Below are 12,949 nucleotides of genomic sequence, written 5' to 3'. Positions count from 1 at the left end.
GTGGATGGGCTGGCTCAAAATAAAGCCAAAAAGCAAAGCTGTCGAAAGAAAAAGTGTCTTTTCAAGGTTGTCTTATGCCACTTTTTTTTTTTTTTTTTGATAGAAGTCTTATGCCTCTCCACTAATAAAGTAAGGGTGTCAATCGGTACGGTACCAATTTTGAATACTGAAAATCAGAACCGTACCGTACCGTACCAAATTTACACGGTACGGTACGGTTTTGGTATTTGTAAAAAAGGTTCAGTATGGTTTCGGTATTAAATTGGTGTGAGAAAACGGTTTAGACACAGTATCTAGTGCGGTAAAATTTTAGTACGAATGAACCCATGCGACTTTTGCTATTAGTTCATTAAGATCCTAATGAAATTGTGATCAAACAATTCATTAAATGTGATATTAACAGAGACAAAACAAGTAAATCTAAGAAGAGGAGTGAAGGACGAAACAAAAAATTAAAACAGGGAACTAAGGATAGGGTAAAGGTAAAGTGTTTTAATTATAAAAACATATTTATATTCGTTAATTTGGTATGGTACCAATTTGGTACGATTTCAGTACATACCTAAAATTGGAACCGTACCGAAGAAATTCGGTTTCGGTATGTACCGTACCGAATTTTGAATGGTGTGGTTTTAGATGGCGCAGTTTGGTTCGGTTAAACGGTTTCGGTACATAATTGACACCCTTATAATAAGATGCTGCATGGAAGACTTGCTAGGATTGTTGATGATATCAAATTGTTGATGAGATCAAAGAGTCACAAAGGGATTCTTTCCATCTTCATAAACGTGGCCGTGTCTGTGGCTGCTGATTCAATGTCGAAGATGCCATTGAAAATGCAGAATTCCTTGACATTCTTTTGGGGTCATCCATTTGAGTTAGAGGAGATCCTTCAGGCGGATCACTCTATATCTATTTAGTTTTCTCTTTGCTTTGGGTCTTTGATGGTTAAAAAAAAAAAAAAAAAAAATCTAAATCCCCTCCAAGGAAAGAAAAATAAATCCTTCATTCCTGTTTGACAATTTGATCTTTATGAATGGATCGGTCTCCAAAGGTTCAGAACTTTAAATTAGTCTGGGTTTTCTTTAATAAAATTATTCTGTTATAAAAAATAAATTCATGTTTAAGTATTATGAAAAATAGTTGGTAAGGGAGGCTATAAATATACGGTAAGATCTAACTTTCAAGTATGCCACCAAAGAAAGAAGTTTAAAGAGACGAGAGAAAAGAAAATAGAAGAGAAACACAACCTAAAAATATCAATACAAGGAATTAACCCTCGGCAGAAATCAGTACTTCCTTTTGGACTCCAAAACTGACAATTCTAGAACTGCCTCCCCAGCAGGTAGGTTAGGCTCACCCAGTTCCTCTTCAACTTCATTAGTTACATCTTCAGCAGGAGATGAAATAGTTTCTGCAACTGTCACTGTGGGTTGTGCTATTGGTGAAGAAGAATTTTCCATATGACTAGTACTGCTCCCAGTTTCAGAGTTAAGACTACTTAGTAGTGGTTGATGTGATGATGATTGTCGTTTCTTTTTCTTCTTCACCCTTGTATGCCATTGCAGTATTGAATCTATGATTTTCTCTCCCAGAGCTGCACTACTCTTATACTGGGAACCCATCTGCCCAAACAATAATTCATAGTTAACATACATTAAAAGATGAATCACCTATTAGTTTGAAGTTTGAACCTTGCATCCTGAGGTAGTAGTCATTATTCTTCAACGATGCTCATGAAAGGAGAATTCTATATATAGCTCACCTGTGATACAAGGGCATATAATGGAAGTGTAATGTAGCTGCAAATGATCTGCACAATCATCCTACGAAACAAGAAAGAAGTTTGTTTTTAGAGTAGGATGAACATTGAACAACTCATGAAGAACTGGTGATGAAATGATTTATGATTCGAATGAAAAGAAGGAAAAGGTCCTCACGCTGATACCATTCTTGCGAGTGTGCTCCCTAAGTTCTCATGGTAACAGGTATCCAACCGAAATTGCCACTGATAGAAATGAGAAATAATAAACATAATAAACTAATTTAAGGGTTTTTCTTCTTCTTAATCATGGGTATCTTTTATGAAAGACAAGGGGAATAAGGGAAACGAACCAATGCCCAGAGAAAGAAAGCAAGCTCAAATGCATTCTACAATGATAAGGGCAGACAAAGAAAGAAAAATTAGATTTGAAATCAAGCATCACAAAATTGTAATCTGTTCTTTTGGAGTTACAGAGGATTTACCATGACCATGATGAAGTGTAGAATATACAAAACAAATCTTGGTTTACTAAACCAGAAAAGCTTGTCATCAGGGTGCACCTCTGGAGCTCCTCTAGTCACATCAGTCAGACCTTCAAGTTGCAGAGCCATTCTTGCCAAGATGACTTCGAGCTTGGTTCCAAGAACTAGTAGCATCTACAGAAGTAGAGTGGACTAGTGAGGATACAAGTAAACATGCAATAATCCCTAAACAAGTGTTTCTTGCTTAATACTTACTATCAGTGGAAAATAGGCTATCCAAACATAAAATTGAAATCCTGGTTCAGTACAAAAATGATCATTAGAATAAGTTAAAATCTTAGTAATCCAATTAATAGCACAAACATTGTAAACTAGAGGAATTAATTGCATTCTTACCATTCAAATCAGCTAGCAGTAGAAAAACAACAACCAACCACAAAGAAGGGCTGTTCGTTAAGAGACATAAGTCAGTTAATTTGCAAGTCTAAAATTAACTAAACCGATAGTTTATTTTGGCATTTCTACGAACACCTGAGGAGCATGACACATTTACCTGATTCCCACTACTACCTTGAAATCATCTTCCAAGGACCTCTGAATGTAATTTTGAAAATTGAAATTACTGTTCGTGGGCATATGTGCCTACATGAGTTACGAAACAATGAAGTCACAGAAAAGTTAATTGAAGGACCATCCGGTTTCAATTCTCAAATTCTCAAACTAAAGATTGAGACTTTGAGTGTAATGAGATTTCAAAAAAAAAAAGAATACTTACTTTGATAAACCCATGACGCAATGTAAAATAATCTACTTTTTCAACTGAGTGGAAGAATTGGCGGAAGAAACATTTCTGATTCATTTGAGAAATTAACATGAGCTCCTTCATTTCTTTAATTTCTAAATGACAAAAGGAGGGAAGAAGTGAAACTTACAACCCATAGAAGTTTCGTCGATGTTTTACCCAAATGTCTTCTCACGAATGTTGTGTCCCGGGTTAATCTGAAACGACGAGGATCTAATTTGGAAGGGTTATTGCATTTAATATAGTTGCATTGTTTATTCTGATCCAACACACAATGAGAACCCTAAGCATGAAGATGTGAACCTAATCATGATTATTTGTTCTTATCAATTTCTCGAGAGACAAACCATTGACAAACAAGAGGAAGGAGGAGAGAAATATAATTGTACAATTATATATACATACCACAGGCCACTTGGTATGAGATGGAATGAGTCTCGTCTTCCCAAGCTTTCCAACTACTCATCTGTTCAATCAAGAATGGGTAAACCCCAAGAAAAGGTAATCTGCTCATCAGTGTAAGTTTCTTCAAAATCTGAGAAAATAATGTTCTAACAAATCCTCAAAGAGTTTGTATTTTGGGTATCTTCAACCAATCCCCCAACCCCCAGAAAAAGGTCTATATTTAGAGAAGTGCTGGGTCTTTTTCATGTCTGAAAACATAATTGGGGTACAAGTATTCATTGATTTTGCTTTGGAGCAGTGTTGCTTCTAGCAGTCAAAGTCTAGATGCATTTTAGGGCCTAAAGCAAATCTGGACTGTTGAGTGAACACTGATATATAATAAAGGCTTCCAACCTAGCTAATTGTACAGGTTCTTCATACCTTTGCCCTTCCCAGGGCCATGATGAGTAGACTAAAAACAAGTTGTGTCGATGCCAGCAAAAATACGAAGATATGTAGTTGGTGTACTCCTTCTTTAGACACCAAAGTCACCTGCAGATCAATATCATATAAATGCTCCTCTTATTATCAGCTCATCTCTGTTTAGAGTTTAGGAGTTTTGGTGGAAGAGCAGCAAGGAAGTAGCCAGGGACATACCTTAGGGAATTCGTGATTGTCAGAAGTGCCACCGCAAGTTCTATGTGGTTTCCGTGGACCATCTACAGAGGGAGAACTACGGTTGAGTAGATTTTCAGTCTCCTTGAGTTTGTCACGTTGGCCGCATGGAAGCATGAAATTTGCATATTCAATGGGTACACAGATATTGGAGATGGGTCCTTGCAGTGCTGCTAATATAAGTGAAATGAAACCCAACTGCATCAACTCTTCACCAACCAAGCACACAGATCAAAACTAAACGATTAATACCTGCTAGCTGCTAACATATAGGAATTAATAAATCAACAACTTGCAACTAAAACAAAGGCAGGCAGACCTGATTTAAGCTTCTCTACAGCTTCCTCCACTGATTTCATCTTATGTTTCCTGAGCCACTGTGATTTGTTGTTTCCATTATTTGGCATCAAAAGGGTACATCATGAGAGCTGATGAAGAAGAAGGGAAGAAACTTACTTGGGTGATGAGATTTAGTGAGCGTTCAAGGATTATGGAGAGGAGTATCAGGAGGAGGCAAATGGTTGCCACTGCCCAAGTTGGTGTCTCTTGCAGATTGCGTGTTTCTGCTTCTGGTATTTCTTCTGTCATCTTAGCTCCCTGCAAAGAAGCAAGGGAAGGGAGGTGAGAAGTCCTGTGAAGAGAGGTGAGAGTTTGTAACAGCAGCAGCAGCAGCAGCAGAAGATAATTTGAGAGAAAACTTAGCTGGAAGAAGCTTTACTTTTAAAGTAAGATATATGGCTCCTGTATTAAGCAATAAAAAATCCACTTCAATATATCTGGACACTCTGATGGTGAATTTCATGTGGTTGACAAGAGGAATGTTTTTCTTTTTTTTGTAATCAAACTTTCAATTAGAAGGCAAGAAAAGATCGAGGCTCCTGATTACAAGCTTCAAGAAGCCAAGGAATGAGAATTAGGCCAAATAGTCCTACTTGCCACAGACTGGGCCTTCTTAGTTAGATTATCGGCTACAGAATTAGCTCATTTAGAAACATATCGAACCGACCACGACAGTTCAAGATCAAACACATGACGTATATCGTCCACCGACAAGAGGAATGTTTAATTGCTAAACAAATTAACTATCTAGTATAATCAATTATTATTATCTACTTTACAAATTCAATCATCTTCCATTAGAATGGTGTAGCATATTTTGCTGCTTCTCAATCAATGATCCTTCAGTAAACCCAATGCCATTATTAGGTTGTTTCCATTATATTCTAGAATTCAAATCCTTTTTTGTGTCCAATGCGTCTGGCATTTCTCAATTGTGGGCCTGGGCTGAGAGAAACAACTTTGGTTAATGGGCAGGATGGCCCAACTTAAAGCAAAAATGTTGAATAGAAAAGCCCCTTTTATCTGTGTGCTTTAAAGCTCTAATGGATGTTCTCTTTTACTTATCCATTCAGATTTCTCCTGTTTTCAGCCATTGGTTCCACATTGTGGAAAATCAATAAAGTTACCTACCTCACTTTATGTCTCTTTTGCAAGTTATATAGGCCCATTGCTAAACAACTTTTAAAATTCGTTTGTTTTTCTTTTTCTTTTTCTTTTCGACGTGGAAATGAAGACAAATTCTTGTCGTGTTCTCCCCAATTGGTTTCGGAGTCCAAACAAGGTCTGGGCTTAAAATTTTATCCTTTGAGGGTGGGTCAATGTTAGGACAGAGTTGAGTGTTTCACCTGGGTAGCTAGTGATGATATGAAATTCTGCTCGGCCTTCCCAGCTCGGTTCCTGCAACAATGTGCTCGACCTTGTTGGTCGAGGTACGCCTCCGACGAGCAAGTCAGTTACTCAGAAGATGTAAACGCAATTACTCTTTAAGAAACCAAAGCAATTGATCTCACCCAAATGACTTACCTTCCTCTGCTCGCTCGTGGGGTTTATATATATAGTTGAGTCGATAAAGTTTGATCAGGAGTCAAACTGTGGTCGGAATGAGGAATCTGCATAAGATAGAGTATTTTACCCTACCAAAAAGTATGTTCTCATCCTCCATACATTTGAGTGTTATGGATGTCTATTAGCTCGAACCTTTGATCTGATAATTGGTTGAACCGGCTTCACGGATAGCTCGGCAAGCTAGGTCGTGTAGGTATTCGTAGTCGAGCTTTATCACCATGGTCGGTCCAGTCATTAACAGCTAGACTTATTGGACCCGACCTTATCACTTTGCAGGATATTTTTGGAACATGTAGGATAACAATATGGAATTATGATTCTATTATATTGTTCTAAGTTCCATATTGTGTGCAGTCACATAGTTGTGAAATTTAATCAAGATTTAAATTTAAATTTGAACTAATTCATTCAATGGTGTGGGACTCGGCTGACAATTGGCACAACATCCTTGTTTGGCTGAAGGATGGCCGACACATCCATAGCTGCGAGGAATTAATTATTTTTTTTTAAATGATACATTTTTTTTTTATATATAAAAGAAGAAATGATACATTTACATATCTTTTGTCATCTTAAATCAATGCATGGGTTAGTTTCATGTAAACTCCAGTACGTACTCACAATTGAGGCAACAACACCCATGTCTTATGTTGTATGAAAACTATAAAAGAATCTCTATACATTTTTCGTTGCATGAACCAATATTTATTGTATCACTTCAAAGTCGATAGTTCCACGATCACAGACCCAGAAGCAGCATTTGTTCCAACTGTTACTGCTTTCACTTCCCTGGTTTCATTCCAAGAAGATGAAATAGTGTCTGCAGGTGGTGTTGTATGTCGAGGGGTAAGTGGTGAAATCGCCAAAGGACTCCCAAACTCAGAGTTCTTGGCACCTTTTATTAGAGGTTCGTCTGATGATTCTGGTTGTTGTTCTTTCTTCTTCTTTGCCCTTTCATGCCATCGCCTCACTGAAATTATCATGCTCTCTTCTAATATTGCACTCTTGTATTGAGAACCCATCTGTTTCAAACAACAATCACTGGTAATTATTCTTGGGAAAAAAAAAAATATTTGTGTTTGAAGTTTGAACCTTATTGCATGCTTGTATGCTAGGTTTTATATATAACACACCTGCGTGACAAGTGCATAGATTGGAAGTGTAATGTAGCTGCAAATGATTTGCACAAGCACCCTAAGAAAACAAATAAAGAAAGTTCTTTCAGATGAAAGTAAACAATTCAATAAGAGAAGAAGAGGTGAGAAAGATTGTGAAATCAAAACAGTAAGACGCTATAGGCCCTTACGCTAATGTAACCCTAATGATGGCGAGCGCAACGGTATCTTGAAAACAAGAGTCAAAGGTAAATTGCCACTGAAAATGATGATAAATGAGAAGGGTAAGATTAAATAGAACAAGAAGGAACACATTTTAGAAATTAAAGATAAAGGAACAAGGGGAATGAACATACTGTTGCCCAGAAAAAGAAAGCAAGCTCAAATGCATTCTGAAAATTAAGACAAGAAAAGATAAGAAACATCAGTTTTATGAGTGAATGAAACATCAATAAGTGAGTTTTTTTTGTCTTATACAGCGAAATATTATAAATGGATTTACCAGGAACATGGTGAAGTGTATAAGATGCAAAACCCATTTAGGTTTACTGAACCAGAAAAGATTATCATCAGGTTGAACCAGAGGGGCTCCTTGGACAACAGCATTCTGGTTATTGAGTTGCAAAGCCATTCTTGCCAAAACGACCTCAAGCTTGGTTCCAACAAGTAATGTTATCTACATATAGAAGGAGAAGAATGGTTTAGTTATAAACTTGTGATCCTTACAAGAAGAGAAATACAATGGTGATAGCTCTGATACTTACTGCCAATGGAACATAAGCTACCCAAAGAAATAAATGTACTCCTGGTTCAGTTCAAAAGATTTTTAGAATCAGAAATAGTTGGAAAACAGACACAAAAAAGAAACCCATAATTAAAAAAAAAAAAATTATTAGTATTATTACCAGTTACATCACCAAGCAGGAGGACAACAACAACCATCCACAGAAAGGGGCTGTTCAGAGAGATAAATTATAATGAAGATTAAAATGCGATATAGTGAAATTAATGTGAGTGGCTGCTAGAGTCTCTATGATATCTTTATAGGAAGAAAGAAAGAAAAAAATGTTCCCAGTTTAATTGATGATATATTACCTGATTCCAATTACGACCTTAAAATCATCTTCCAAGGATCTTTGTATGTATTTTCTGAAATTGAAATTGGAGTTTGCGGGCATATGTGCCTACAGGAATCATGCAACAACGAATTGAAATATTTATTTATAGGTCAAATAATCATAAATTTAAAGTGAACAAAAAAAAATCTTAGATGCATTAACGTTGAAATTAATAAAATAATTAAAGAAGCTCTTACAATGATGAAGCCATGACGAAGCGTGAGATAATCAACCTTTGCCACAGAGTTGATGAATTGAAGAAAGAAACATTTCTGATCCATTTCACATTCATGACCAATATAAGATTATCGTTCCATAGAGACTTTCATTCCAGTTAGAGATTTTTTTTTTGACATAACAAAGAGATGAAATAACTTACAATCCACAAAAGTATTGTAAACCTTGTCCAAATACCCGTGTGCCGTCTTGCAAATGTAGTTTCTCTTGTAAATCTAAACCGTGCAGGATCTGAAATATTAGAAAAAAATTACATTTAATTTAAGTCATCATATGTTGGTAGGTTATGAGACTAAATATATTTAAACATATAAGTTTAGAGGATAAGTCAGCCTTTCAGCTAAGAATATGAAAAGACAAAAAACCTACCTAAGATAATTGAAAAGTTACAATTGATGACCTAATCAAATTTAGAAGATATGATTGACAAATGATAGATTTAATTAGTTGTTTTCATTCGGAGCTAGGTGGATTTCTCAGGCATTGATATTTCTTAATTCTCTATTTTAGAGTCTTTGACTTTGTATATGTAGCAGGTAAAAATAATTCATTAAAAAAATTAAAGAGGAAGAAAGAGTTATATATATAATACCATGGGCCACTTGATAGGAGATAGATTGAGTTTCTTCTTCCCAAGCTTTCCATCGCCTCATCTGTAAAATAAAGAAAGAGATTCATGATCCCAACAAGTAATTAAGACAGAGATTCATGATTTCATTTACTTATCTCCCAAAGTAAGTAACTTCAAGAGAAAAAACTAAAGATAATGATTATGGCAAAATCTCGGTGAGATCCACTGGTAATTTTGTATTAGGAAATATAAAACCACCCTTACAAGTTACTTCTTTTATGAAACTAAGACTAATTGGATTGTGGAGTTGAATGAAAAACTCTCTCTCCTATTAAGTGGAGTTTAGGTTTTCCATCGTCAAGATAGAAGTTTGTGTTTTTCTCAAATCTCTTCATCATACATTAATAGGGGATTTATCTCTGATTCATTTTGTCACAACTTAGAAGTGATCGAACTCCTTTCTTAATATGTGGTGAGAAGTGTGAAGGGAGCACGGACCTCTACTCTTACAGATAGAAGATTGAGTCTCTTAGTGTTAATATTAACCTTATTCAAATAAAATAGAAAGTAGAGACTTTTACCCTTAGCCTTCCCAAGCCCATGGTGAGGAGACTGTAAACAAGGTGAGTCATTGCCAACACAAAGATGAAGATATGTAATTGGTGTACCCCTTCATAGGATATCAGTGGAACCTTACCCTGCATGTATAGATTCATACATCAAACATAATATCATTAGCTGATGAAACAATTTGTGTCAAGTCCAGATAGACTCTCTCTGTGTGTGTGTTGTGTTACGATGGGTGACATACCTCAGGGCATGTAGCAGTGGTGGTGGTTGTAGCAGCTAATAGTCTGTGAGATTGCCTTGGAAGAAAGAAGTGTTGGGTGAGACTGAATTTCCCAGTGGTGGTGACTGAAGGATTTTCGCAGGGAAGCATGGTGTCTGCAACTTTAATGGGAATGCAAAAACTGGAGATTCGTTGTTGTGAGGCTACTAATACAAGTGATATGAAACCTAACAGCATCAGCTCTGCAACCACCGGTTAATCACAGTGTTGATCACCCACCATAAAAGAAGCTTAATTTCTGCAATCCAGCAAAATTAAGAAATCACAAACATCTAAGAACGAAACTATCTATATATATATATATACCTGATTTAATCTTCTCCACTGCCTCCAACAATGGTTTCTTATTATGTTTCTTTAGCCACTGCAACTCATATTCCCAAATTCAATATCAAAACGGGTGTGTATGAGAGATAAGATAATCAAAGAAGAAGAAAATTAAAGATGATACTTACCTTGGTAAAGTACTCAAGGAATCGTTCGAGGATTATGGAGAGAAGTATGATGCAGAGGCAAACGACGGCGACCGCCCATGTTGGTGTCTCTTGAAGGTCGCGAATTGCAGTGGTGGTTGTTGATGATGATGATGATGATGATTCTGCTACCATTATTTCGATCGTTCTGCACGATTGTTAATTCACAGTAGAAAGACTTGAGATGGAATATCTTGACACTAAAAGTTAATATATGTATTTATATGAAAGAAGATTAATTTCAGTTGGCATATTATAAGGGTATTTGATCAAGTCCATGATTGTTGAGTGTTCTTCCATGGCAGCTTCTGAGTGCAACTTCAGATTTGGTGAAGGTGATATCCATATGGTTGACCAGACTAATTCTCCCGTTAACAAATCTAGGAAGAACCGTTAGATTGAAATCGCAGCGTTCCAAAATCCCCGAGTCGTGACCGAATCATAACAAGAAAGACAGAAAATTCTCCGAGTCATGCACTTCTCATATGGATTGATGTACCATTTTCAACTTGGAACTAGCTTACAGAGAAATGTGAAATGTCAAAATGTCAAAATCCTGAAAGCAGCCTGAAATCTACAAGTGGGAATTGGATATTTTTTTATGCGCAGCCATTGGAGATTTTTTTTATGCCTTGTTACTCGTGCTTTTTTTGGGGTATGAACCTTATATCCTCATTGAAAAGAAAATTAAATTCTCTTCTTCATAATAGGAGACAGAATATCTTGATTTCTCATCTTCTTCTTGATCTCAGCATTGCTTTTCTGGAAAATTAACAAGCAGCCTGGAAATTTTATATATCCAACTGTTATAAGTTGGAGTTAGCCTTGAAATACCAATAACTTACCTGGTTAGAAACTTGCCTTATACCGTTACTTACTTTTCTAGTCTCTAGGTTTTTTTTTTTTTTTTTCATAATTGGTTGGTCATTGAGATTTTTTTTTTTAATTTTTATTTATCAATTATCATTCTCAATTATGAGATTTTTTTTAATTATTTTAAATTGTTTGATATCTATTATTAGTTTTATTTTTATTTAAAACAATAGAAAAACCTCCAAAATTCATAATATACTTTTTGTCTATTATAGATTATGGTTAGAATTTCATTATCTTCATTTATGTACAAGTTTACTTAAAATTTTATAATTAAGCTGAGGATAAAATAGTCAATATATATATTTTTTAATAACAACCATATTTTCCCCCTCTTTTATCACTTGTTTACTATTATTTTCTAACAAATTTTTTTTTTACACCAAACTTATTTTTCATTCCATAATTTATTTTTGACAAAATTTATCAAACCATTTTCATTCTTGACAAAATTCTTGTATTTATTTCTTTTAGATAGACGTAATAGAGAATGAGAATTGTTACCAAAAGAGAAATAATATATGAAATAATAGTAATTATCCTTAGAATATAATGTATTTTCAAATCCCACATATTATTCTCTTTTACTTGGAAAGAACTATGGATATCTCTTTCTTTCCTTTTCTAATTGAATTAATAAGTCAGAGAATTTGTGCCAAATATTATGTTTGGTTATTTTTTGAATCGTATTTCAAAATTTTTTTTTCTCAATTGTAAAAAGATTCAACAAAGATCACTATGTTTTTTTCCTAGGTAAACTGATAGAATCAATAAAGATGGAGAAAAAAATCCTCTACTGTGCATAGTTCTCTATTGTGCACAATAATGCACATATATGCTAAATAACAGATTGTAATTTAAAACTTCATTTCAAATTTAAAAAGTCTAAAATACCCTTGTAATTTCTAAACTTTCTCAATCTGTTATTTGACATATATGTGCTCTACTGTATATAGTAGATGATGTTTTTTTTCAATAAAGACAACCATTTGTAATAAAAAATTAAAAAAAAAATTGAAAGTCTAAACATAACAGTTTGCAAACCCAAGAGATATTTGCATAATTTATCAATAACATTCCTCCCAAAGGCAAAATTAAAATAAATCAGATAAACTTTAAAATTAGAATATGAGCAAATTTTTTAAGAAATTGTCATTTTCTACGTTTTTCCTTTTACTTGGTAAAATGTCTTTTTCTATTAGTTTAGACATGAAGAAAAGCAAAACATAACATTTAAACTATCATTATGATTACTTTGGTGGCTGAGTCAACCAAACTCCCTCAAGATGGAGGACAAAGCAACAAAACAAGTTTTAAATTATTATCATTATTGCATTATTGGTGATATATTCAGGATTTTTATTTATTTATTTTAGAAATTGAAATTTATCCGCACCTACACTATATTCACGCGAAATTAATTAGATATAATTATTTAAATATATGGCAAAGCTTGCTCTTGACCTCAAAGAGATTCAAATTCTTACACATGCCTCAACTATATCCAAGAATATTCATATTCTACTTAATCAACTAACAATTCAAATCGCACCATATTCTTTAGTTAGGAAAAACATAATGCTTGTGTACTTACTAGTACAAACTTAATAATCTAAGACAACGATAATAGGGCTTCTAACAAGATCAGTATACTATACGCAACAAGAAATTGAAAAAGATTTACAATCGTTAGATGAAA

General features: G+C 34.7%; 2 protein-coding genes across 2 annotated transcripts; both read right to left on the bottom strand.

Annotated features, from left to right (window-relative positions):
* Positions 1-1,108: 1,108 nt before the first annotated feature.
* Positions 1,109-4,825, bottom strand: LOC149023571 (MLO-like protein 3). The gene is made up of 15 exons (XM_089144112.1): positions 4,565-4,825; positions 4,428-4,485; positions 4,091-4,317; positions 3,875-3,985; positions 3,455-3,515; positions 3,180-3,262; positions 3,023-3,097; positions 2,801-2,889; positions 2,644-2,693; positions 2,503-2,543; positions 2,248-2,421; positions 2,116-2,151; positions 1,941-2,008; positions 1,766-1,826; positions 1,109-1,625 (listed from the first exon to the last, which is right to left on the bottom strand). The coding sequence occupies exons 1-15, from the start codon at positions 4,694-4,696 to the stop codon at positions 1,290-1,292; spliced, it is 1,602 nt and encodes a 533-aa protein (XP_089000238.1). The 5' UTR covers positions 4,697-4,825; the 3' UTR covers positions 1,109-1,289.
* A 1,613-nt stretch (positions 4,826-6,438) lies between these two features.
* LOC149023570 (MLO-like protein 3) lies at positions 6,439-10,524 on the bottom strand. The gene is made up of 15 exons (XM_089144113.1): positions 10,360-10,524; positions 10,211-10,268; positions 9,866-10,086; positions 9,636-9,752; positions 9,076-9,136; positions 8,626-8,714; positions 8,444-8,518; positions 8,224-8,312; positions 8,034-8,083; positions 7,893-7,933; positions 7,631-7,804; positions 7,485-7,520; positions 7,320-7,387; positions 7,147-7,207; positions 6,439-7,035 (listed from the first exon to the last, which is right to left on the bottom strand). The coding sequence occupies exons 1-15, from the start codon at positions 10,510-10,512 to the stop codon at positions 6,727-6,729; spliced, it is 1,602 nt and encodes a 533-aa protein (XP_089000239.1). The 5' UTR covers positions 10,513-10,524; the 3' UTR covers positions 6,439-6,726.
* Positions 10,525-12,949: the final 2,425 nt, after the last annotated feature.

Source organism: Hakea prostrata, chromosome 2 (assembly GCF_041222555.1).
Source record: "Hakea prostrata isolate BN-2017 chromosome 2, UWA_Hpros_2, whole genome shotgun sequence".
In the NCBI taxonomy this organism is placed as follows: domain Eukaryota; kingdom Viridiplantae; phylum Streptophyta; class Magnoliopsida; order Proteales; family Proteaceae; genus Hakea; species Hakea prostrata.
The sequence above is the reverse complement of the archived record's forward strand: the minus strand, read 5'-3'. Positions and strand labels throughout refer to the sequence as shown.

Bases quoted from the DNA above. Each gene is read 5' to 3' on its own strand.
- LOC149023571 (XM_089144112.1), bottom strand. From the start codon at position 4,696: ATGACAGAAGAAATACCAGAAGCAGAAACACGCAATCTGCAAGAGACA. The intron at 2,544-2,643 runs GTAAGAATGCAA...GTACTGAACCAG, and splicing joins ACTGCTAGCTGATTTGAATG to GATTTCAATTTTATGTTTGG. The intron at 2,009-2,115 runs GTTCGTTTCCCT...CATTTCTATCAG, and splicing joins CTTTCTTTCTCTGGGCATTG to TGGCAATTTCGGTTGGATAC.
- LOC149023570 (XM_089144113.1), bottom strand. From the start codon at position 10,512: ATGGTAGCAGAATCATCATCATCATCATCATCAACAACCACCACTGCA. The intron at 7,805-7,892 runs GTAAGTATCAGA...TTCTATATGTAG, and splicing joins TAGCTTATGTTCCATTGGCA to ATAACATTACTTGTTGGAAC. The intron at 7,388-7,484 runs GTATGTTCATTC...CATCATTTTCAG, and splicing joins CTTTCTTTTTCTGGGCAACA to TGGCAATTTACCTTTGACTC.